Raw genomic sequence first — 24,471 nt, 5'->3', positions numbered from 1 at the left:
TAGAGTCCTAGTAGGATTATAATTAAATAAATTAGTATCATAATAGGATTCCAAATCCTTTTCCATAACTCTATAAATAGGTGCCTAGGGTCACATATTTACATAGAGAATTAAAGTATTCAAAGTGAGTTTTGAGAGCAAAATTCAGTCATACAATTGCCTATAAAGTGCCGAAAATAATAGTACCTTAAGGGCGATTCTAGTTGGTCAATCTTAAGGCGGATCCGGACGTGCTGTGGACTATCTACGGAGGGACGACATTTGGAGTCCTAAAGACTTGTTCTTGTTCGGTTCGGGCGCAGCTAGGGAAGGCACGCAACAAAGATTATGCATCTAAACTATGCTAAATGATTATGTGTAAATAATATGTTTTCCTGGCTTAATGGTTTTTCCGCATGATTTATGAATTGTCATATGTATCATAACCTAACAGAGAGTAGATCTGAGATTCTTAAGCAGGAGATGAGGGGCGGTGGGTGGGGGAAATTCAATGAGGTGGCTGGTTTTTCTTTTCCAGAAAAGAGAATTTGCGGGCAAAGAAATAGGTGACGATGAAGCTGCGGAGTAAAAAGTTGCTAATTAGCCAACATCACGTGGATTGCACGTGTTTATGCGATGCTTAATGCTAGAGTATACTGGACGAAAAAAAGCGTCGTCAATTAGCGGAAACTAATTTTTTCCACCAACGCTCATAGTCTAGCGTCGAGCTCATGGCGTCCAAAAACCATGGTTTTTGTAGTAGAGTGAGTACTGGCTCTGATACCAATTGATATTCCAGTAGGAACACACACAAGAGGGGGGGTGAATTGTAATTCGAACTTTGATAGAGTTTCTTTTGAAACTAAGGAACAGTAAGGAAACTGAGAGCAAGAAAGATTAAAATAACAAATGTGAGAACTTCTTGACACTAATCAAGAAGAGAATTTCTTTTATTATAGTAATGCCTCGATTACAATAACTCTCCAACACAAGTTTCTCTCTAACTTGTGTTCCTCACAGTAATCTACTCAGATTACAACTCTATCTCTTTCACTCTCTCTCAGACTTAAACTCTAAGTCTTTACAGGATAACTCTATCCTCACTAATACAAAATACAATTCGTGTTTAGATAACTCTAGATATTAATGATGCTTTGGTATAAATATAAGGAACTGAGGAACTTTGAATTAACTAGGACACAAACTGTTTTAGAAAATCTTTGATAATACGTGTTTAGGAAAGCACAAACTCTTAGAATGTTTGTGTATTTTTCCAGAAAATGTATTTTCCCTTTTATAGGTTTATCCCTAGGGTTAGTTCCCTTCAAAACCTCAACTGCTAACTGCCAGCACTTTGGTCTCCACGTCCCTTGACTTGAGGAACAAGGGGAAGACCACTTCCCACGTTTTAGCTAAAAAGCAGTTAGTGGTTTGACTCAATCAAACCCTAAAGATTTCCCTTAAAATAGATTTTATTTATTTACAAAAACTAAGGAGAATTTTTAGGAAAATAAGTTTTAATAAAATAAAACGTGATTCTATTTTTAAAAACTTATTTTTATTTAATTACTTGTTTTCCATAAAAATATCTTCCAGTAAAATAAGTGGCCTAATTAAATCACAAGTTCCTTGAGTACCCTATATACCTTAAGCATAATTAATATTTACATAAAATTCTAAGTACAGTAGACTACCTACACTTTTATCTCTTCCTTTGTCTGGAACTTGCAACTCAGAAGCTTCAGACGTTCCAGCTCTAGAACAATGATGAGTTACTCTCTGGCTATCATAGGAACTCGTGGCCATGAGTCTGTAATTGTTCTTGTGGGCATGTAAAACTCTTGATATGTAAAATGTGTTGCTCCTCTTGTGACTTCGAACTGGAACAGATACAACTTCCAGCTCAGGAACTCCAGTGGCTGTTTCAAGTGTAAAATCAGGAACTTCAACATCTGATTCAAGTTCCTATCCTAATAGGAACTTAGGCACTTACCTGTCTAAAGTCATTAGCAATCACAATCAGGAAGTTTGCAATATGTGTGTGTGTCATCAACCAAAACCTAGGAACAACAGATCGGAAATTCTGTCACTAAAGGCCAATAATCGTTGATTAATGACGGGATTTCCTGTCGCGAATCCGTCATAAAAGAGGGCTGTCGTTTATGAAAAATCTCGTCGTTAACCTGTCGTAAAAGACATTTGCTACGGTTGTTCCCGTCTTTGTTTGGTTGCTAGCCCCGTCGCATAAGGCTTTTGCGACGGGATTTTTGACCCGTCGTAATTAAGTTGTCGTTAAAGATACAAATTCTTGTAGTGAAATATTCAAGTTTACAAACATCATAAATGAAAACAAGATAGTATTCCAAGCAAATACACTACACAAGCTGCATGCATATTGAGTATATGAATATGAAGAAAAACATTGGATAAGCAATCAAGCAGACGATACAAATTAAAGCACACCCGAAAAGTAGGGGCAAAGCTAGCCATATACATTTGCACAATGAAGCATAAGATCATGATTGACTATTACTTCCTTATTGCAGAAGCTTTAAAGATAATGCCACACTCATAATAGTTGCTATTATTGCACCAACGATTGAACTTCTTCGTGTTCCTGCATCCAAATGTAGAGGCTTCAAGAGGTGATGGATAAAGATTATCAAAGTCATAGTTCACATTCAACAAAGATGTCATGGAATGATCGAACAGAACTTATTAAATCTCAGCCAATTGAAAAATTCAATATTCTAGTTGATTATTAAAAAAATCAACCTCTATTTCAATAGTCAACTCCTGAAATTTTTTGATGTTACATAAATTGTCAATTTCTCCTTCCATCAATCGATGTTTACTTTGTTAAAAGAAAAATTAAAAAAACAAAACTTGCTTGTAATTGTTCGATAAACTATCCTTTAATGTTTTTCCTTAATTTATGCATTAAGCTACATATGCCCATCTCATATGTCTTTTCGGGTCTGATTGTGTCGTGCTACTGGGCTCTCTTACTAAATTTTAGAATTTTCATTATTGTTTAAAATTAAGCGCGCCAACGTGCGAGCCGTCTTGTCATGGTCGTGCCAAATTTCTAAAGTAATGTCTATGCACCTTTCATGGCACATCGACATGCCTCTTGTGCGGTGCTAGACCAATTTTTCTCGGGCATGGGTGGGGCTCTGGCCACTAGCTGCGAGCTGGTCCGTCCCATGCCCAACTCTAATAAGTGGTTTCCTTTGATCAATAATCCGCTTATGTTAATGATTTACTTTGTTGACCACATGGTTTTATTAGGCTTATAACCGTGATAAAATCCCAAACACGTATCCCATGTATAAAGACTAGTCAATCTAGTATAAGGACTGATTGAGGCTCCGTTCTATTCGACTTATTTTGTCTCAAATAAACTTAATAGTGTGAAAGTATCCGAAAAAAAACTTAAATTTTATGAAGTTATTTTAACTTATGTGAACTCATTTTATTTGAAATAAGTAGAAATAAGTCGTCGAACAAAATGGAGTCTAAGTGGTGTGATAATCAATAACACATTCTCTAGGGCTAAAACAAGCATAATAAAGTACCGTATTAGAGTCAAACATCACACCATAAACACTATTTAAATTCAAATGGACGAATTGATCATACCTATCGAAGAGAAGTATCGAGGAGTAAACCTCGGTTGATTTAATTGTAGAAAAGTTTGCGCAAATCTCCACGGTCGACTCGGCACCTCACTAGACAATATATAACTCAACCTACAGCTTGTCATAAAAATCTGTCCATAATTTGCGCCAGTAAAATTACTTGTAAACCCATCGAAACCAGTTCGCAAACATGTTCTACACTCAAACGAGGTAATATCCGGATTACACTGCGCTAGCGCGTAAATGGTTTCGCTACCGGAATATCTCACAGTCGCGGTGGCAAAGTACCGCGACGATATAAGAAATTCAGAGGCGGCGGTGGTGATCAGATCAGTAACTGTATTTTCTAATACGAGGGTAAAACGGGTAGTTTCTTCTACTCCGGTACTGTAATGATATAACCGGGGTAGATCTTCCATGAGACCGGAGATTGATCGGTTCGAGTAATGTAAGGTGCATTCCTCGTAAGCGATGAGGCCTTCGACACTAGAAAAACACCAGGAAATGTTTCTGGTGGTACTAGCGAAGCAGTTTTGGCAAACTTGAGGGGAGACATCGTATCGACAGGAATATAGGGCGTTAACTCTGTCTTGGCCGATGCCGGTGGTGTAGTTGCTGAAGTAGGTGGTTGTTGCAGTTGTTGTGAGTTCGGTGATGGCTCTTTCGAGGTTGGCTCTATAGTTGCTTAAAAGGCCGTATCTTCCATAGTTATCGTAACAATCTTGGTGGATATAGGTAAGTTGAGCTTTGGAGATAATAAGAAAGGATGAAATGATGATAAAAAGGGCGAGTTTCATTTTAAGGAGGAAAGAAGAGGCTATTTTTCTCGATTTAGTCATGAATTTGAGCAGTTGAGGTTACAAGTTACTTGGTATATAACTTGGGGATATATTAGGTGTGTAGGGACACGCAACTTTTATTTTTGGGAGGGTGGAGAGAGGCCCACTAAACGTAAGACGACAAATGGCGTAGATGGGATGTGATTTCAGGTCTTGGGTATCATACCCTAAACTTTACCAACTAAGTTAGCTAGCATCCACACGCAAGTTCTATATAGTTCGAGTAAAGCAAGTTCTAGTTCATCAAGTTGATCTGGCTCTAATATAAAATAATTTGTCTTCTTATACATCCAAGAGCAACTTCAATGGTTAAAAAATGACTTGCTCACAAAAAAAAAAGAAAAAAAAAAGATGTGAGCGTGTAGCTCACAATTGGTACAACAATACATAAGCAGCAGTTAAGTAGCTATTTTGGGTAGGTAGCTAGCTCAAGAAAGGGGTAGCTCAAATAAATAAATTGTTTAAATTAAATGTTATAGGGGCTACAAGGTATTGTAGCCCATCAATGTGAAAATTTGTAGCTTAAATCAACTGTAGCTAGAAATTTTGATGTGGCAAACTTAGCCACACCACATTGTAACTCGCCATTGGAGTTGTTCTAATATACCTTAAACATTATTATCAACATATATTGTTTCTAATTTTTTTTTAAAAAAGGAAAATTTGTAATTATTAATCCAACCTTTGCCCGGTTTTCTTTAATTAAGCCTACCTATGCGATATTTCTAAATAATCCAACCTTTATGACCCAACTACTATTATTAAGCCTGGATGATCGGTTACCTGCTACAAAGTCAAGGAAAATTTGTAATTATTAATCCAACCTTTGCCCAATTTTCTTCAATTAAGCCTACCTATGCGATATTTCTAAATAATCCAACCTTTATGACCCAACTACTATTATTAAGCTTAGATGACCGGTTACCTGCTACAAAGTCAATGTTAAAAACGTTGACAACCTAAAGTTGGTTTCCCTCATAAAATATTGGACACGTCATCATGACTTGCCACCTAAACAAGGATTTCATTTTTTTTTCAAAAAACCCTTAACCCTTCTCTTCTCTGTACCGTGTTTCAATTCCTCTCTCCTCCATTACTGCTGCTTCAACCACAATTGTACTAGTTCATGACATCATCATCGATTTTCTTGTGGAAATAGGTGACTTCACCCACGCGCATTCAAATTTCGTCTCCAAAATCGTACAATTGAAGGTGAACTTACAAATCATAGCGTTTTTGTTCCTTTTTTGGTAAATTTTGAATTTTGGGCTTCCTTGATGGCCAGTTCGTAAAAACCCGAGTTGTTGCAATAATATAGTTTTTTTTTTTATGTTGTGGGATGTTGGTTATTGTGGTCTTGTTGAAAATTTAGAAAGAAAAAAAACCTTGAATTTGAAGAAGATCCAGATCCAACAGGCAATTGCTTTACCCCAACCATAGCAATTGCTGATTATTTTTGATGAACTTCGAATGGAGAGGTATGACCGTATGAGGGATCGACAATGGTGGAGAAGAGGTAGAAGAGAAATAATGGAAAGAAATGCAGAGATGAAGCTAAAAATCGCAGAGGGGAGAGGAACGAAAATTAAAATAGCAATTAAAGAAAATAAGGGGAAAAAAATAAAAAAATAATAATTGTTATATGCCACGTAAGGGTGAATACCGCCTATAGCAGGTTAGTAACTTGTTAGGCTTAATAATAGTAATTGGATCATAAAGGTTGGATTATTTAGAAATATCGCATAGGTAGGCTTAATTAAAGAAAATCGGGTAAATGTTGGATTAATAATTACAAATTTTTCAAAAAAAAAAAACTAATAGCCGGTACTTCATATTACGTAATTGTTAACATTCTATCGTTTAATTTAAACGTTAAAGTTGAATTATTCAAAGAGAATAATTCATTACATATAAATTATTACAGATATCAGAAACTAGAAATAGTATAATTTATATAAGTGGATTGATTAACTTGGTCTAATATTATGATCTTCAATTTCTTGCTTTCGTACGTGAATAAACAAAATGTTAATAAAACGTAATTAAGAGAATGTTCTGATATTATATTGTACGGAGTACGAGTGATGATGATGTTGCAAATAGTTAAGTCAACCATCTATTAGGTCGAAGGTGACATTCTTGATGACATATTCATATTCATATTCATAATATTAAATTGCATATTCATATGATTAAAGCTCACTTGCATGGTTGCACCCAACACATGAATTGTCGAATTATAGTGCATTTTATTTACCCGATTTTTGTTTTTTTTTTTTTTTATAAAATCATTTTATCCGAACTTACATGAATTTAGTTATTTAAACTTAATTATTTGAATCTATCTGAACTCAATTTTCTTGAAATAAGGTGATCAAAATAGAACATAAGGCTAGCTTGTCCGTTGACCAAACGCTCATCCGAAATAGAAATGGGAGAAATAGGAAAATGTTGTGGATATTATGAAAATAGAGAGAAAGGGAGAGAGAGGAAGAGAGAAACGAGTGATTTTGATCTTATTCCCATTAACATAATGTGAACACATATATGTATTATATAGGATAAAAATGTCAGAGGTGTTAATGGACATCCACAATACATAAAAGCTTGAAATCCCCTTGCAATTCATCATCATAATACTACAATTGAAATGGTGGGTTTTTGTTCTGGTGGTCGGGTTTCCCACAGTAATTTCCTTGTTCCCTTTATGCTTGGTTTGTTTGCTTAATTTCTCCATTAGTATTAACTGTTGCGTAATCATAAACTAGTTAATTAGCACAAGTACGTCTACCGCTTCTCTCCTTTCAACTGATAACAATGACTGGAACGAATCACTTTTTACAGTGACAATACATATATTTATGTTCTAGCTTAGTATGCGTTCTATCATATGCGCGGCGCACATAACTACATTTTTCGTCATAGCTTTTAAAGTTTAACAACCAAAAAAACGAGTACGAATCTCTCAAGGAACACAAAAGTACAGAAATTTTGTAAATAATACAAGTAACATACAGTAAAATTTGTTACAAAATTAAATGAGTTGATCAATTTCATTCCCACAACACGATCAATATATTGATCGAAGTAGAAATTGTCTACCTTCCATCAATAGAAGCACCATATTCAGTTCATCGTATTTACCACGGCCGCCTTGCCAATTTCATCAAAACGACCACGAAAAACAATTAATCAGGAAAATACACTCATATATACTAATTAATACACGAAACCACCACTCCAGGGTCGTTTCCGGCTATTTGGTGGTCCTGTGCTAAACATAAATATTGGGCCCCTATAAACTTTTACAGACAATTATTTAATGTAAAATACATAACTATTATATTGATTTTTTTTGTTTATACAAATTCTAGAATAAATTAATAATTTATTTACGTTTTATAAGGGTTAGTTTCAGAAAAGAATGAAAATGTTTGACAAAAATGTGATTTTTTAGTAAGGAAAGCTAGAATAAAGTGAAAAGAAAAAAAAGGGAGAAAGGTTGTTGGGTCTCAAGTTCCTTGCTTTTGCCTCCCTACCAACTGGGACAAAATGCTTTTGTTGTTTAATAAAGAAGCTAAAAATATATTGGGGTTTAACCATCAATTTCGGCCCCAAAATTTTGTGGCCCCGTGATGTGACTCCGGTTAGACCGCCCATTAGCCGGGCCTGCACCACTCCCAGGAAACACCTTTTACACAAAATTTACCAAGTCATACATAAAAACAAACAGTCAACACCATCATCGCTATCAAATACGTAGTAGTTTGTTAGGCTTGTTAGCTAGGTTATGCTACCTTGTTAATTTAGGGGAGATGAAATAGCCTCATGAATAGCTCATACACTTTGGGTTTAATCTGTTCTAGCTTAGTATGCGTCCTATCATATGCATAACAATATTATTGGTCCTAGATTTTAAAGTTTAACAACCAAAACAACGAGTACAAAAGCTCTCAAGGAGCACAAAAATAAATAATTTTTGTAATAAAAAAATAAATACAAGTAACATAAAATTTGTTACAGAATGAGTTCATCCATTTCACTTCCTCAACAAAATATTGATCCAAGTAAAAAGTTTCTACCTTCCATCATAGGACCACCCTATATATTTAGTTCATGGTATTTACCATGGCCACGAAAAACAAATAAACAAGGGAAATACACTCGTAAATTTGAATTGACACGTACAGAACACCATCACTCCCGAAAAACGCCTTTAGATCAAAATTTACCAAGCCATCCATAAAAACGAAACAGTCAATGCCATCATCGCTATCAAGTAGTTTGTTATGCTTGTTAGCTGACTACTTCCTGAACGTGCTGGAGGCGGCACAACGGAGGTATCGTTTGGCGGGAGAAAGTCAAAGTTCGGTAATGGTTCTGATTCCGACGAAGATGTAGGGGCAAGAGCGCCACCAGGGCTAGTATCAGTGTTATTGTCGTTGTTGCTAAATTCCCCAATGAAAGGTACGTGACCATAACGAAGCCAACAACTAGGCAAGTACATTTCCAACGATACCCTCGCCGTACCACAACACCCTCCCATATTCCTAAACGCCGCTCTTAAACACCGTTCACATCGACTACCGAGAATATCAGGAGTGCATTGTCCGAACGCGTAAACATTCTCTAACAACGTCAAATTAACTTGATCGACAGCATAACCTCGACGAGTTTCGTTATACGCCGCCTGCGTGATTATACCGTCCATTGTCGTTGATATTATTTTCCCGAATTCATCGGGCTCGGCCACGTTTAGTATACTCCAAATAAAACTCATTTGCCCCTCTTCTTCTTGGGAAAAAATGGGGCGATTTGCGTATCGAACCATACATTCTTGGTACCAAACGATGGCTTCTTTTTGTACGGGGCATTTTTCGATGATTGTTTTTGACGCGGTCTCGACGCAATCATGGCATTGCTCGACGTTGAGATCGCCTCGACACATGTATAAGCCGTACGTCTGGTCGATCGTGCCTCGTCCGATTGTTTGATTGTTGAAAAGGGATAAGGAGGCTTTTTTTACGAGGTTAGGAAGAAGGCCGATTATGTTTTCTTCGTACGTGCTACCCGTTGTGTAATTACCAACATTATCTAAGCAGTAATCATTGTGAAAATGGAATTGTTGAGAGGAAATTGGTGTTATGGACAGGAAAAAGGGGATTAAGAAGAGTATTCGAGGATCGATTTGGAGCTTCATCGTCTCGGTCTTAATTTTAGATGACAAAAAACTGTAAACTCTTGCTAATTGTTGAGAAGAAAACTTGTAGAAATCTATCGATAGAAGTTTGGTTGATCCGTTAAAAGTTGTTGTACATACAATCGATAATGTTTAATTAAGTAAGTAGTACACTTAGATTAATAGTTTGACAAGATCAACTATTGTTACTATATCCTTCTTTGTTAAAGTCTTCTTTTTCTTATAATTGTTGAGGGATGCACGAAGTTTCTAGCTTAGTATATATGCTTAATTATTAGTGGGTAATTAGTCATTAACTAACTTGTATTAGTTGTATTAATGAATTGGTTTAGTATACTTCATTGTTCTTTCTTATAGCATATTGACTTTTATGTGATGGACATGTACTTCAAATACTGATCTACTTGTCTAGTTGGACATACTATGCACTCCTCATGATTAACTAACACAAGTTGGTGGGGTACTCACATTTTGAATTAGTGGTCACGGGATCGAGTGTCATCGGTTGAAAAATGTTTGAGAGTGGCTCAAATTAATATTGTCTTGCATAGTTGGGTTGGTTTCTTGTGAGATGTGTTGGTTCAATATAGTCCTTTCTTCTTACCCACTAATCACTACTACATAAACGATCAAATGCAACGCCCGAAAACCGTTGCAAAAAGGCCAAAAACCGTTGCAACTGGCCTATTACAACGGTTCTTCAACCGTTGTTGTTGCCGCCGTTGCACTAGGCCTAATGCAACAGTTTATAAAGGCTAATACAACGGTTACCCGACTCCACCATTAAACCGTTGCAATAGGTTCTATTGCAACAGCCTAGTAGAGCTAATGCAACTGTCCTCACTACTAATCAAGAACCGTTGCACTAGGTCAAATGAAACGGCCATTTATACCTAATGCAACAATAATATATGACCATTATTAGCAATCGTTGCATTAGATAAAGCATTGACTCTTTTGTGAGAATGCAACGGGTATTATATCCCTGCATTTTTAATCTAATGTTTATTATAATTTGCTAAAATGATAACCCAAACAAATGATGAAAATTTCATTTAAAAGAACCACACATATTTACATAGTTGTACAACTGTTTCAATATACAAAGTACGGAGTAGTAAAGCAATTACACAGATGAGACCCACCACCAAAAGTGATATTTCTTCTTTGTCCAATCCCCGTCTGTTCTTCAATAACCTGTATTTTAAAAAAAATTAGAAAATTAGATAAAACTATCTCCAGAAGATAAAAATGATAATAAACACGCGTCGGCTTGAAGTGCGTCTATAGTGGGTTCCATACGATAAGTTACAACCCGAACAAACAATTGTGTAATCCACAAATTAAGCCCTCAAGAATGAAATCTTCTCATTCAATCACTACGATAAAAATGATATCTACTCATATCTCAACACGGATATTTCTTTTGTTGGAGGAAAATTTGCTCATAATGACTGCAAGAATATCCAATTCCCATGAGTTAGTTTAAATACTAAATATCACATTTTGAAGGCTTAGGCTGAGTACCACAAATCCACAATAACATGATCAAAAGTTCAAAACCTAGGTACGTAAATCATGGAATTTAAAACAAGGAAGAAATATCTACATTATACAGTAACATCAATATGCTAGAAAAGGTGTCATTTCATTCATAGATATATCTACATTCCCCGTGATGGCGCATATTTTGTTTCTTCTTCGACAACATCTTTCAAATTAGGTACATTGTTGGAAGAAGAAACCGAACCATAGCCTATTAATTTTACATCTATCTATTCAGGTTAATTCATCACCATGAATGTTCTGTGAGCTGTGACTATGAATCGAGGACGTGTTCCACACTAGACAACTTATTTTAGAGTAAAAGCCATTCAAGCCTTACAAAGACTAGGCAGTTCCTGTCCCAAAGAAACGTACCAATTAACCACTACAACGAATAAAAAAAACTTTGTCCATAAAATCCTAAAAAAAAAAAAGAGGGGAGAGAAAAAATCACAAGTGAGAATCTTTGGAATGAGAAAAAAATGACAAACTAAAGAATGCATAGTTGAACAAAAGAAAATATGAAATATGACATTTATTTACAATAGTTAGTAAAATAGATAGGAATAACTTACTAATAATTTGAAACTTTCACTCCAATACTAGTACGTGCAGCTCAATACTCGAAACTAATTCAATTTCTCTCGACCACGTTTTCTCAAGCTATAATAATTCTTTTGGCTGAACTTCTTTATCGGACTTGAAGCAACTGTGCACGCGAATTGAAAAACCAATGATAACAAACTCTTCGGTAAATAACCATCTAACAAGTAACCTGGACACGAAGACAAACTCATACTTCAAGAAAGCAAAGTTACAATAAAAGTACACAATTTAGTTATAAGATCTAGCAAAACCTTACACCTGGATGTTTTATAGAACATAATAAAACTATAATGAGTCCCTTCTATTATTTTCCAATCACGGAGTGCTCAATAGTATCATTTCAGTATTGCAATTTAGATGAGTTGCTACTTGTACAACATTTTAAGGCACATGTTCTATAGATGGTTACCTATGTGAAAAGTATTACAATTTTTCATTATGTTCAGCTAGCAGAAATTTTCTTGAACCATGTTACCATTCACATGTGGAAATGATAACTGCAAGTCTAACGGCTAGTATAATTTTGAAGTTAAGTTGCTTTCTTTTTCTAATACATGCCTAGAAATTATATAATAAGGAGAGTCAGAGTTTAATCCAGAAGTTAGTGTTGCAAAGAGATCATTTTTAGTAATAAAAATATCAACCATGACACTAGTGAAATGCTTAAGCTAATCACAATTCCCTAAACAAAACCGACAAAACTAAAAAAATAACCCCACAATATCACTAAGAACCTAAAGTGAGAATTAAGGTCCATCCAACTCTCCAAGAGATATGAAAGCTCAAGAACGTTCTAGGAAGAGGTCAATAATAGATCATTCAAGCAAGTTTACCTAATCATCTTGTTTTGTTTGTATATTAGTACTTTGTAGTCTATACAGTAGAACTTATTCCTAGAATTCAACAACTTCTCATCATTCTTTACCTTTTATATCCACACTGCAAGTCACGAGAATTACCCAGATATCATAAACATCTACATCTAATACTCGAAAATTATGTTCAACCGCTTACTATAAAATACCAAAATCACAATCCAACGCCCCATTAAGGTAGCGAGAATTCAATTCCCTTTTTAATAATGCAAATTCCATGTTTAACTTCATTTTCTTGCTAATAACAGAAAGTTGCACTGCACTAATTGGCTCCACTTCTCTAGCTGACTGAGCTGAGGTAAAAACCTACCAAACTCCAATAAGTTCAAGTTGTCATTCAAAACCTCTTAAGGAACTAAATAGCCAACAAGCATGCCACGATTGTTTATTAACAGTTTCAACTCATTGATCTCTTTATTAATGTCCTGCAATCTGAATGGAAAAATAAAACCATGACGTCCAAAAAGAAACTTAAATTGAGAAAAGAGAAGATTGGATACATCCTCCTCAAAAAAGAAACCAGACTTCTGTTTTTTAACATCTCGGATATAGATTCCATTATGTTGTTGAGAAAGTTCTCAACTGCAATATTCTCAGGCACTTACACTGTAATTTAAGACAACCATACATTTATCCAAACACTGACTTATGGTCTATACGGATGTTTGTTGGATTGTTGTCTTACATTTCACTAATAAACATAGTTAATATTTCAACGCATTTCTGACAACTACAACAACAACAACAACAACAAAGCCTTAGTCCCAAAATGAACTAAATAAACAAATTTAGTACTTCCCTAAAACTGTATGACTAGTGTCCACTCAATCAATTAAAATATGCCCCATATGTTTCCTACATGATACATGTAAGTGTAATTATCTCCAAAGTCCCAGTAAACAATGTCCGTTAACTAGATGGTTGAACCTAATTCAACAATTTATTTTGAGTATTTCCTAATATTAATTTACAACGACAATTAATCCAACAGAAGAAACATTTGGAAGAGCGCAATAAAACTGCAATTCAATTGTTTGGAATTTATAGTTAATCCTATGTCTAATCTATATAAAACCAGCAACAATGCATCCAAAACTACACGAATTCATCAACAATCAAACAAAATCAGTTAAAGGTAGAAAAAATACCGAAGAAAAAACGAACCAATCTACATAGAATGTCATATATATGCCAACATATCCGTAGATTTCTAAAAACATTAAGCATAAAATATGATTATTAAGAAAACTAAGAGGGAAAGATATGGAAAAGAACCTTGTACTGATTGAGAATTGAGTTCTTAATTGAATTCACCCTCGTTTCTTTGTTAATTTTCACCCTTCTTCTTTAATGGAAAAGTAATTTGAAATCGAGCTTGGGCAGATCTGAAATTTTTAGGGGAAGAAGTGAACTTCGACCATCGGAATTCAGGTAGTGGTACTAGTACCCTTAGATTTTGAGGAAAGAGAGAGAGAGAGAGAGACACTGCTGCGTGCAAATGAAATGACTAGGGTTTCAATTTTGAGGAAAATTGGGGAAGACTGAGGGAAAAAGAACTAATTCAACGGTAAACAATAACCGTTGTAATAGCCAAGACACCCGTCGCATTTGACTGTCTAATGCGACGGTTCTACCTAACTGTTGCATAATGCCGTCGCAATAGATTAAACCGTTGTCAATATCGTTGCATTAGCCATAACCGTTGCAACAGACCGTTACATTAGCTTTGACTGTTGCATTAAACCGTTGCGTTTGCTCGTTTATGTAGTAGTGAATAATTAAGCATATATGTCTTGGTTCGCGGACTTCGAGTATATGACATGCGAATATTGGGATACCCAATTAGGGTTCTGTGTAATATTGCACATCTATTATTCCTCCAACTGCACATTCTATATATTTGCATTTAAAATTTAAAAATTATTACCTTAGCAGAAGAAGTTGTAAACAAAGAAGACTTGGAGCGTATGAAGTACTTAAAAGTTGTAATAATCCCTACTGTTGTTTTGTTGATAATCACTTGTTGAAGCTTTCAACTATGTTTGTGTGCTGCATTCTCTGCTCTCCTGTCAAAACAAGTACAAAACAGAGAGAAAAAAACAAAACTTGGCAAGAAAAGCAAAAACATCAAAAGTCAACTTAGGACAAGTTGACCAAGCAGACCTGAAATATAACCCATTCCAAAGCAGACCTGAACTGGAAACCCACCCATATCCCTATGACCTGGACTACAGAAAAAGCCAACACCAGACCAGACTGACTGCCAGCAATAACTTGGCCAAAGTTGACCTGGGTTGACCAGTTCGAAAGGCAATCAGTTTTTGGGGGAGAGAATAGCAAGCAGTAGCGATAGAATAGTGCAGCAGTAGAGAGCAGTAGATTAGGATAGATTAGGATGAGATTTTAGGCTTTACTTCTCTAGATTAAACACTTTAATTTCAGTTTCATGACGAACAGGGGGGGGGAGGACATGAAGAAGCAACTCGCGTAGTCTCATTCTCATGAGATTTATATGAGTATAGGAGAACTGAGGGTACAGAGAAATTACATTATCAAAAGACATATTCGGTGTTATCAGCTCAACTACAACTAAACTAGGACACGAGAGGTCTATAGACTCTATACTCATACCTTGAACCATTCAATTTTATTTCATAACTATCACCATTAAAAATATGGATTCCACAATGGGCGCATGTGTGGATGCTATATCAAATGGTTGAACTGAACCAGAGGCCATACAGTAAGCATTTCATGCTGTGTATTTCTACAAACTAATTAAGATTTCATGCTGTGTATTTCTACAAACTGACAAGTGACAACCATTGGCTTCTGGATTCATGATTCGCCCTATTAGAAGGCAGGCGGTCTTTTTACGTAGTCGCCTCTAGAGTCTAGGATGCCCCATTAATCAAATCCAATGTATATACTAAATGAAATCTATATCAAAAATTCTAAATTGGCTTAGCTCATAAAAGCAATCCAAGAAATATTTTTAAAAAATAGTCCTGAATTCAATTTATTTTTCAAATTAAACTCTAATTATTAGCATAATCAAGGAGTAAATTCAATTTATTAAGCAAGAAAATTTAAAAGAGGGAAAATGAGAACACACCATGAAAGAATCATCTCCGGTCTTAAATTCACCTGATTCGACATCCGAACCAACCTTCTTTTCAGCTTCGGCAACAACACCACCTTCATCGTCAACTATCTCACCTTCCTCCATATCATAATCGACAAGATGAGGCGGCTTGGTCACCTCCTCCGCTACTTCCTCGATGTTTCCTTGATTTCATCTTTTTTGTGCTTGGAGCTGCTACGGCGGTGGTGATGACGATGGCGGCGATGGTGGCGGTGCTTGTGGCGCTTGGATTTTTCCGGTGAATCATCATCTGTGAGAGAGCAGTTGTGCTTGCGGTGAGAGTTTTGGGAATCGGTCGCCATGGCCAGGAAGAAAATCTAGGGTTCCGAGCAGAGGAGGCACAGTGTGGGGCCTCGTCGCCGGTGAAGATGAAGCAGAGCCTCAGAGGAGGCGCAGTGCCTCGTCGCCGGTGAAGATGAAGCAGAGCCTCAGAGGAGGCCAGTGAAGAGGAGGCGCAGTGCCTCGTCGCCGGTGAAGTGGCGCAGCTAGGCCGGTGAAGAAGAACAACCCTAGTTGGAGGCCAGGGAAGAAGAACAGTGAAGAAGCACTGCGCCGCGCCGGTGGTTGGAGGCCGGTAAAGAAGAACGGTCGGACGTTGGAGGCGGTGGTGATGGTGCGCGGTGATGGTGGCCGGAGGGTTGAGTGTGGACGAGAGAAGAAGGAGACGTGAGTATGGAGAGGTACGTACGGAACGTGACTGCTGCAAAATGATGGGAAAGATGTGAATTGCGTGAACTGCTTAGGTCTTAAGTTGCCCTGTTTCAAATTGGAGGGAAAGTTATTATTCATTTAATTTTTTTTTTAACCATTATAAGTTGCTCTTGTTGTATAAGGGCAACTTTTGATGAGCAACTTATAAGGTTTTTTCCTCTAATGGAACTTGAGGCAGAGGCAGGTAGTAATGAGCGTGAAGAGAAGAACGATGCCACAAATGCATCTAGTTCAAATGCAACTACATCAACACAAGCTAATGGCGACCCTATGTATTTGAAGTTATGGGACAAGACAAAGAGGTATTAATTTGCCCACTGCATTGCATTGTACATTAAGCAATTGTCTGTCCGTTATTTGCATGCTTTCTCTCTTCTTACTTTTATATTATCGATAGGCACGAAATGGGAAGTTTGATGACGAGGCTGAAAATAAGTACAATGAGTTTAAACAGTTGCATGAGAAAGAAGTTGGAGAGAAAGGTGCATATAATATTTCCGTAGATGTGGCCTATGAAAAAGTTTTTGGATATCGTCCAGGTTGTAATACCTCGTATTTTTCTGTATTTATAAATATATTTTATTATATTTATAAAGTATTTTTATGATTTTTAGAATTTAAATCACATTTAAATATTATTTAAATGTATTTTTAATTAATTAGAATATTTATTATTTTTAATTAATTACCAAACGAATTTATTATTTCATTGGGAATTTAATTGGGTTTCAAAAGTAAAATGATTTTAAATTAATCTAGCCCAATCCAATTCCAAGTTCAAGTCCAAACAAACTAAGCAAGCCCATCTTATGTTTAATGAAGCCCGAAAGGGAATCCTAAAGCCTAGCCCATCTTTGAGTTTCCTAAGCCTGTAAATATAAGTGCTCACCCTCAAAATCCCTCACTATTATTCATTAAACCTAAAAGTAAAACCCTAACCCTATATTCTCTTTCTTTCGTCGAACTTATGTTTGACCGTTTTTCACCCACTTCCGTCCGTTTTCAGAAAAGGGCTTCTTCTTAAAAGTTGTAGATCTCGAAAATTTATTGAACTTTTCCTCAAGAATCAATCGATTCCGAGTTATAGATTAGAAGTTATGAGCGTTCTAAAATCCTGCTGCAGTAATATCTCTCTTCTCCTCCCTCCGCCCTTGTCTTCGGCCGCAAGCAAGCCACGAGCTTGGCTCGCCCCGCCTTTGACGAGTGCTGCCTTGTGCCGCTGCCCACACGCAACACAATTGTGTTGTGTGTGTGTTTTGTTTTTGTTTATCGTTCATACTCCGTATACTTTTAACCTTTTCCAAATTCCGTTTTTAAATTATTAAATTATTATTGTTTTGGATTATTTAAATTGTTGGGAACGGTTGTGAACATCGTGTTTTAATGTTTTTCGTATTTGAATTCATGAGGTTGATTTTAATTAGAAGAGTTATTATTTTCAGATTTAATATAATAATAAAGTGTCAATTTTTATTACCAAAACATAGTTTTTATGATTGTTTATTACTAGGGTTTTAATCCCAACTGTACAGGCAATTGATTTACATAATTTAATGATGATTTAAATTATGAGAATCAATCTTAATTTTCAGATTTATTATAAAGCTTTAAAGTGTTGATTTGTAATGATTTTAAGGGCAAAAGTCAATGTTTTTAAACTAGGACTTGAGTTGACTATTTGAGACTATCAATTTAATTAATAACGATTAATTTCTAATTAAAACAAAGGTTTTAGAATCTTAAATAGTTGCTGGAAATTTAGTAAACATGATTAATAATTAAGTTTCTCCATTGTGTTTATAGGAGTTGATTTCTAGTGAGTCGTGATTCGCACAGTGGCCCCCGTACTTAGGTATTCCAGGTACGTACAAGACTAGGGTGACCACCCATCCCTTGAGGACTTTATGAAGTGTATTGAATGCGAATCATGTGAAATTACATGTTGTTATGCATTCATGTTGATGATTGGGAATGAATATGTTATTATGAATTCATGTTTAATGTTGAGAACGAGCATGTTGTTGTTATTGTTGAATCTATGCGAACGAGCATGTTATGAATTGAATTATGCTTTATAGATTCTGTTGAACTATCATGTTATGGACTTTTATAATCGTTGAATTATGTCAAGCATGTTGTTCAAGTTAGTTTGCATGTATGAGTAGTGGGCATGCAAGTTGTTATTATTGTTATGCTATAGTACAGGACGTCTAGCATAATTATTGAGTCAATCGAATGTTGCCAGTGAGCAACATATATTCTACCAAGGGGTAGAATATGTTGAAGAGTCTATGTGAATTGAATTAAGGACAATTCGTGCTAAGGGCAAACCCCGCTTGTTAATAGGCAATGTCGGGTTATCTCAAACAGTGTTTTTGAGAAGGAACAATGGGAGTAATATCACTTGAGTCTATGTTTGATCACAAGTCCTAAAAGAAGTAAAATATTGAAGAGTGATCGTTGTTTTGTTGAATTGTTGAATTGTTTGTATGTTGTGTCTTGAGTTGCCTTGAACATAACGTATTAATTAATGTAAAGTATAACCCAAAAGAGCTTCAAAACTCTTGGAACGTATATACCTTGAGTATGAACAATGGGGGGGAGACTTGCCGGAAAACTTGTACTCCTCGAATGATACAAGACGTTGTTTCATTCTTTCTTTTTAGGCCGTTGTGCATTGGAATTCCGTCGGTAGGATCCGACTGTCGGTAGGAGTCCGACTTATTATTATTTGGTGTATGGTGGGCTCCCATCACCCTTTTCTTTCCTTTTGAGGATACTTTACTTTACCCGTTCGAAGCTACTTTTTATTAAACTGTGAGTCAAGAGTCGTGTCATGTGTCGAGTCTGTCTCCATGTTTAATTGTTTATTATATGGCTTTTGCATGATTGATTATTTAAACTGTCGAGTGAAGCATGTTAGGATCGAATGTTATTCTAGCTTGTTCGTACTCAGCTTTCGCTGACTTCGTGCTTCATGTCTTCCGGCCATGGCCTTCACCTTAATGACCCTATGATGATCCATCAATTGCATTTGCATTGTTGGGGAGTAGATTTCTAATAAAGCAGGTTCGTAGAGATAACTTGCGGGAGAAGTTATCATGGGATTCGAGGTGAGGGTTTATTTTTCCGTAATTTATAAACTCTTTATTTTTATTTTAAAGTCATGACTACTATTTTCAGTTAATGGATTTTAAATGGTTTATTACTTTGGATTGGGCCTCAGTGGTTCCAACTTGTTTTAACAACCATTAAATATTTATTTAATGTGTTTGAAAGTTAGTTAATTCCGCTGCGTAATTCTGGTAAATAGCCTTAGCCGTTATCACGGTGGCGGTAATATCTTGGTAATTCCTGTGTTTTAAGTTGGAAAATATTTTATAAAAAGCAAGGAATTATTAGGGTGTTACAAGGTTATGCACGGGGTTAGGTAAAGGTCACCCGGTGTTGTCCAAGTACGGGAAGAAAGGAAGGGCTGAGTTGGAAGTTAATGTAGTGCAACTCCAGAATGAGAACAACACGATGCGAGCTGAATTTTGAGCATCATAAAGCTGAAACTTTGAGAAAGGAAAATGAAGCTAAGAAGAAATAAGAAGAACTGGAACAAAAGCTTAAGTTAATCATGGAGAAAAGTGGCCTAGAATCCTTGACATAAAAAGGTAATATTTAATATTTGAAGTTAAATCGAAATTATTTTGAATACATACTTGTGGGGGTGGGGTAAATACAAGCTTTTTATGGGGAGATGCTGCCGAAATGAATGATGAAATGTGTTGTGGGTTTTTTTTGCTCTATGTTGTGTTGTTTGTGAGTTTAAGATGTTGGCTAGCATATACCTGAGTTAGCTTTACATAATAGTTCAATTGTACAGGAGCTTCTTAGCCCAAATTTGATCCTTGTGCTACAGATCAAAGTGAGATAAAAAGACATAAGAATATTATGATAATGTTGGTATGCTATCCAGTTCCCATGAATCATAAATGTTCAACTTGAATGCTTTCTTTAGTACCATAATCATGTCCGTGGAAACTTGGAATGTACCATATTCATCTAGTTCAATATGTCCTTATATAATCATAATCATGTCCATAAGCTGTTTAATTTTTTTCTACATTTTTCCTATCCTCATCCTTGGATCAGTGTATCCATTCAAGAAACCAATAAATTTTTTCTCAAACATTAAGTATTATTGTGAATATTGAAGCTTGACAACTTCATAAGTTCATAGTAGCTTACCTCTTGTTTCTTTTCCGATCCTTAAGATGCTTGTCTAGTCATTTACTTGTTCAATAATGCTTGTCTGATATTTCTTGATTGCTTAAAAAATTCTGCGATTAGAGAAAAGTTTATATGAGTCATGAGTCAAAGTTGATCTGCACTAAAGAAAGTTCTGGAGCTCTACAAATAGTTAGACTTGTGAGAGCATAGTGAACCGAGGGCTTAAATTACAAGCAGAAGTCTGCAAGAGGAGAATGAAATGAAGTTCTCTATTTGAAAGATGAATTGGGGAAAACTAGGTCGTTACTAGTCTCTCCTAATCAAACAAATTACCTAAACTAATCACTAAACACAAGTAAAGCGATAAGTAAGGGTCGAAATCCACAAGGACTAAGGTGCACTAGATTGTGCTAATCGAACAACAAGCTAGGTCGGAACGAGTTGGAAAGTCAACTAACCAACTAAAACTAAATTAACTAAACTAACTACTAAAGACAAACGAGGTTAGGGAATGAGGATCAAACACCAACCAATCATGATACAAGCATAAGAGGACCAAAACTAGCTAGGGACGATAATGCATAAACACTACATGAATGAAATGTTGGTTCAATTATGGACTCCAATCATCTCCCGAGGCGAATCCTTTCTTAGGATGACAAAATGCGGACTCCCATCCTACACTCTATCACTCTTAGGTAAATTAAACATCAACCAACAAATAGTCAACACAAAGTCACAATCCCTTGATTTCCCAAGGCCGACTACCCCAATTTCAATGCTACACACAAGTGATCAATTCATATGCAACAAAGCTTGAGTACATTCAAACATGGAATAATTTAATCATGCAAAATCTATAATTTCGAACTCAAATCCCCAAATCAATCATGGTTGAGTTTTCACCCAAACCTTAACCAATGACACTACTCCATAAACATAAAAATCGGAAATTTAAAGAAATTAACAACTAGAAACATGAAACTAAACATTAATCTAAAGAATAAAGTAACTAATTAAATCATGAACATGAAATTAAGCAAAAACAATTAAACTAATCAAAATAATAAATAAAAGCAATAAATAAGGAAAGAGAGTAAGAAATTGCTCATTGATTAATTGGTTGATCATCAAAAACAAGTTGTAGTCCCTTGAATTTGAAAAGCCCCAAATTTGCCTTGATTTTTCCTCACTTTCTCTCTCTTAAAAAACTAAGCATAAACCCTAAACCCTAAGAAAAAGACTAATTATGTACATTCCCCTAATTTTCTGCCCTCCTTTTCTATTTATACTACTACACTAATGAAAGAAAATAAAAAGAGAAAAAGAAAAGAAAAGAAGGAAAAGAGGAAAAGAGGAAAAAAAAAAAAAAGGAAAAACTAAAACTAAATTAATTAGAAAAAAAAAGTAAAAAGAAGGAAAAAGGAAGAGATAAGTTATCCCTTAGCTTCTTTTTTTTTGATGAAAAACAAATCAGCCCCTTGGGCCCAATGAAATCAGCCCACCTTTTTTCAATATCAAAACCAAGCAAGACTTGTTCTTCGTCTTCCTCTATTCTTCGCATCTCCGTTCCTTATCATCAATTCATCTACCGTCATCGCTTCTCATCATCATCTTCATCCGCCGCTCATCATCAATCATCCATCACCGTTCTATCAATCGTCACTTGATCATCATCATAACCGTCCATGTTGGACCATCATCAATCATCGTTCATCGCAGCCGACCATCATCAATTGAATCGTGGCCATAGAATTTCATTAATCCGTATAACAATTCCGCGCTCAAAAGTTTGACCGAACTTTAATGGAGGTTCGGGCGAACCCGTTTCTGGTTTGGGCGAACATACGGTGGGTTCGTCCGGACCCGACCATGTCAGAAACTTCTAAATCTTGGGTTCGGTCGGACACAATTCGGGTTCGACCAAACATAAATTCTCTTTTTTTCCTCTGTTTTGCATGACTTTTTGGCTGATTTGGTTGCGGTTTCGGCACTGGTTGTGGTCGGCGGTTGTTGTTGATGACGATGATGAAAGTGGTAGGCTGGCTGCGTCTCGGTTGACGATGATGGAAGGTTGTGGTTGTTGTTGCTGTGTGTTGTTGGGCAGATTGGAGAGGAGAGAGAGTTTGAGGTTTGGTGTGGGTTAAGAAGGGAGTGGTGTAGGTTAAGACAAAGATAATGTGGCTGCTTGTTTTGGTGTTATTGAAAATAAAATTGACTCTCTTTGACCCATATAATGCAATTTTGTTAAATTAATCTCAATTCATCATCTTATTGATATTGCATCCCAGAATATATAGTACTCTGTACATAAGATTTAGTTTCCTTGCTCAAACTCTACGTACTACTCCTATACATAATATAATTCTACTCACATTAGAGTACTACTTGTACTCTAACTGCTCTATTTATATCTTATCTTAACATCCCCTCAAGGTGGAGCATGTAGATCTTGAATGCCCATCTTGCCAAGAAAAAACTCAAATTGTGCCTTCCTAACGCCTTAGTAAAAATATCTGCTAATTGCACCTTTGTAGACACATATGATAGAAAAATAATTCCCTCTTTGATTGCGTCTCGTTTGAAATGACAGTCTGCCTCAATATGTTTCGTCTGTTCATGAAAAACGGGATTCTGTGCAATGTGAAGTGCCGACTGGCTATCACATAACACACTCATACCTTGTTTGTGTTCTACTCCTAAGTCTCGAAGGAGTTGCTTCAACCACTTTAACTCACATGTCAACGCCGTCATCGAACGATACTCTGCTTCTGCAGAAGAGCGAGAAACTGTATGTTGCTTCTTAGTCTTCCAAGACACCGGGGATAGACCAAGTAGCACAAACCATCCTGTCAACGACCGTCTAGTCAAAGGGCAACTTGCCCAGTCCGAGTCACACCACCCCTCTAGTCTGAGTGTGCTATCAGAACGCAATAAAATTCCCTGGCCCGGACACTTTTTCAAATAGCGTACTACTCTCAATGCAGCTTCCCAATGTTCCTCCTTTGGTGCCTGCATAAATTGTGACAGAATATGCACCGAATATGCTAAGTCAGGCCTAGTCACGGCCAAATATATCAGACGACCAACCAGACGTCTATATTTCTCACCATCTGCCAACTCTTTCCCTTCCGCCAAGGCCAATTTATGATTCTGCTCCATCGGAAAGTCTGCAGGCTTAGCTCCTAATAGGCCTGTTTCTGAAATGATGTCTAGTGCATACTTTCTCTGACAGACGTAAAATCCGCTCTTGCTACGTGCAACATCTAGCCCTAGGAAATATTTCAGATTCCCCAGATCCTTCATCTTAAAACATTGACTTAAATATGCTTTAAAACTATTTAATGCAAAAACATTGTTTCCTGCAATAATCATATCATCCACATATACTAGCACACTCAACTGCAACTCTCCCTTTGAAATGGTGAATAATGAATAATCTGAATATGATTGCTTGAACCCATACTTCTTTAGGGCGGTAGACAATTTTTCAAACCAACACCGGGGAGCCTGTTTCAACCCATATAACGATTTTTTCATCCTGCAATGTTTGTCAGTATTATCTTTATGAAAACCAGGTGGTATTTTCATATAAATTTCTTCTTCTAAGTCACCATGTAGAAAGGCATTATGTACATCCATTTGGTGAACCTCCCAATTTTTCACTGCTGCAACTGCCAAGAAAGTTCGTACGGTAGACATTTTAGCAATT

At 36.2% G+C, this 24,471-nt stretch overlaps 1 protein-coding gene and 1 long non-coding RNA gene across 6 annotated transcripts; both read right to left on the bottom strand.

The window, feature by feature from the left end:
- Nucleotides 1-2,319: 2,319 nt before the first annotated feature.
- Nucleotides 2,320-4,487, bottom strand: LOC110775937 (putative cysteine-rich repeat secretory protein 5). The gene is made up of 2 exons (XM_021980534.2): nt 3,622-4,487; nt 2,320-2,596 (listed from the first exon to the last, which is right to left on the bottom strand). Exons 1-2 carry the CDS (start codon nt 4,457-4,459, stop codon nt 2,517-2,519), a joined length of 918 nt encoding a protein of 305 aa, XP_021836226.2. The 5' UTR covers nt 4,460-4,487; the 3' UTR covers nt 2,320-2,516.
- Nucleotides 4,488-10,686: 6,199 nt separating this feature from the next.
- Nucleotides 10,687-23,114, bottom strand: LOC110775936 (uncharacterized). Of its 5 annotated transcripts, none has more exons than XR_008923823.1 (6): nt 22,265-23,114; nt 20,778-20,869; nt 14,613-16,586; nt 13,961-14,070; nt 11,780-11,979; nt 10,687-10,856 (listed from the first exon to the last, which is right to left on the bottom strand). It is a non-coding gene; the product is annotated as an uncharacterized lncRNA (long non-coding RNA). The 5 variants fall into 5 exon arrangements; XR_008923824.1 differs by having other exon boundaries at nt 11,780-11,913; XR_002529914.2 differs by lacking the exon at nt 13,961-14,070 and having other exon boundaries at nt 22,265-23,113.
- Between the last annotated feature and the right edge of the window lie 1,357 nt (nt 23,115-24,471).

Source organism: Spinacia oleracea, chromosome 6 (genome assembly GCF_020520425.1).
Source record: "Spinacia oleracea cultivar Varoflay chromosome 6, BTI_SOV_V1, whole genome shotgun sequence".
Taxonomy (NCBI): domain Eukaryota; kingdom Viridiplantae; phylum Streptophyta; class Magnoliopsida; order Caryophyllales; family Amaranthaceae; genus Spinacia; species Spinacia oleracea.
Note: the sequence above shows the minus strand (reverse complement) of the source record. Positions and strands in the feature narration are given on the sequence as shown.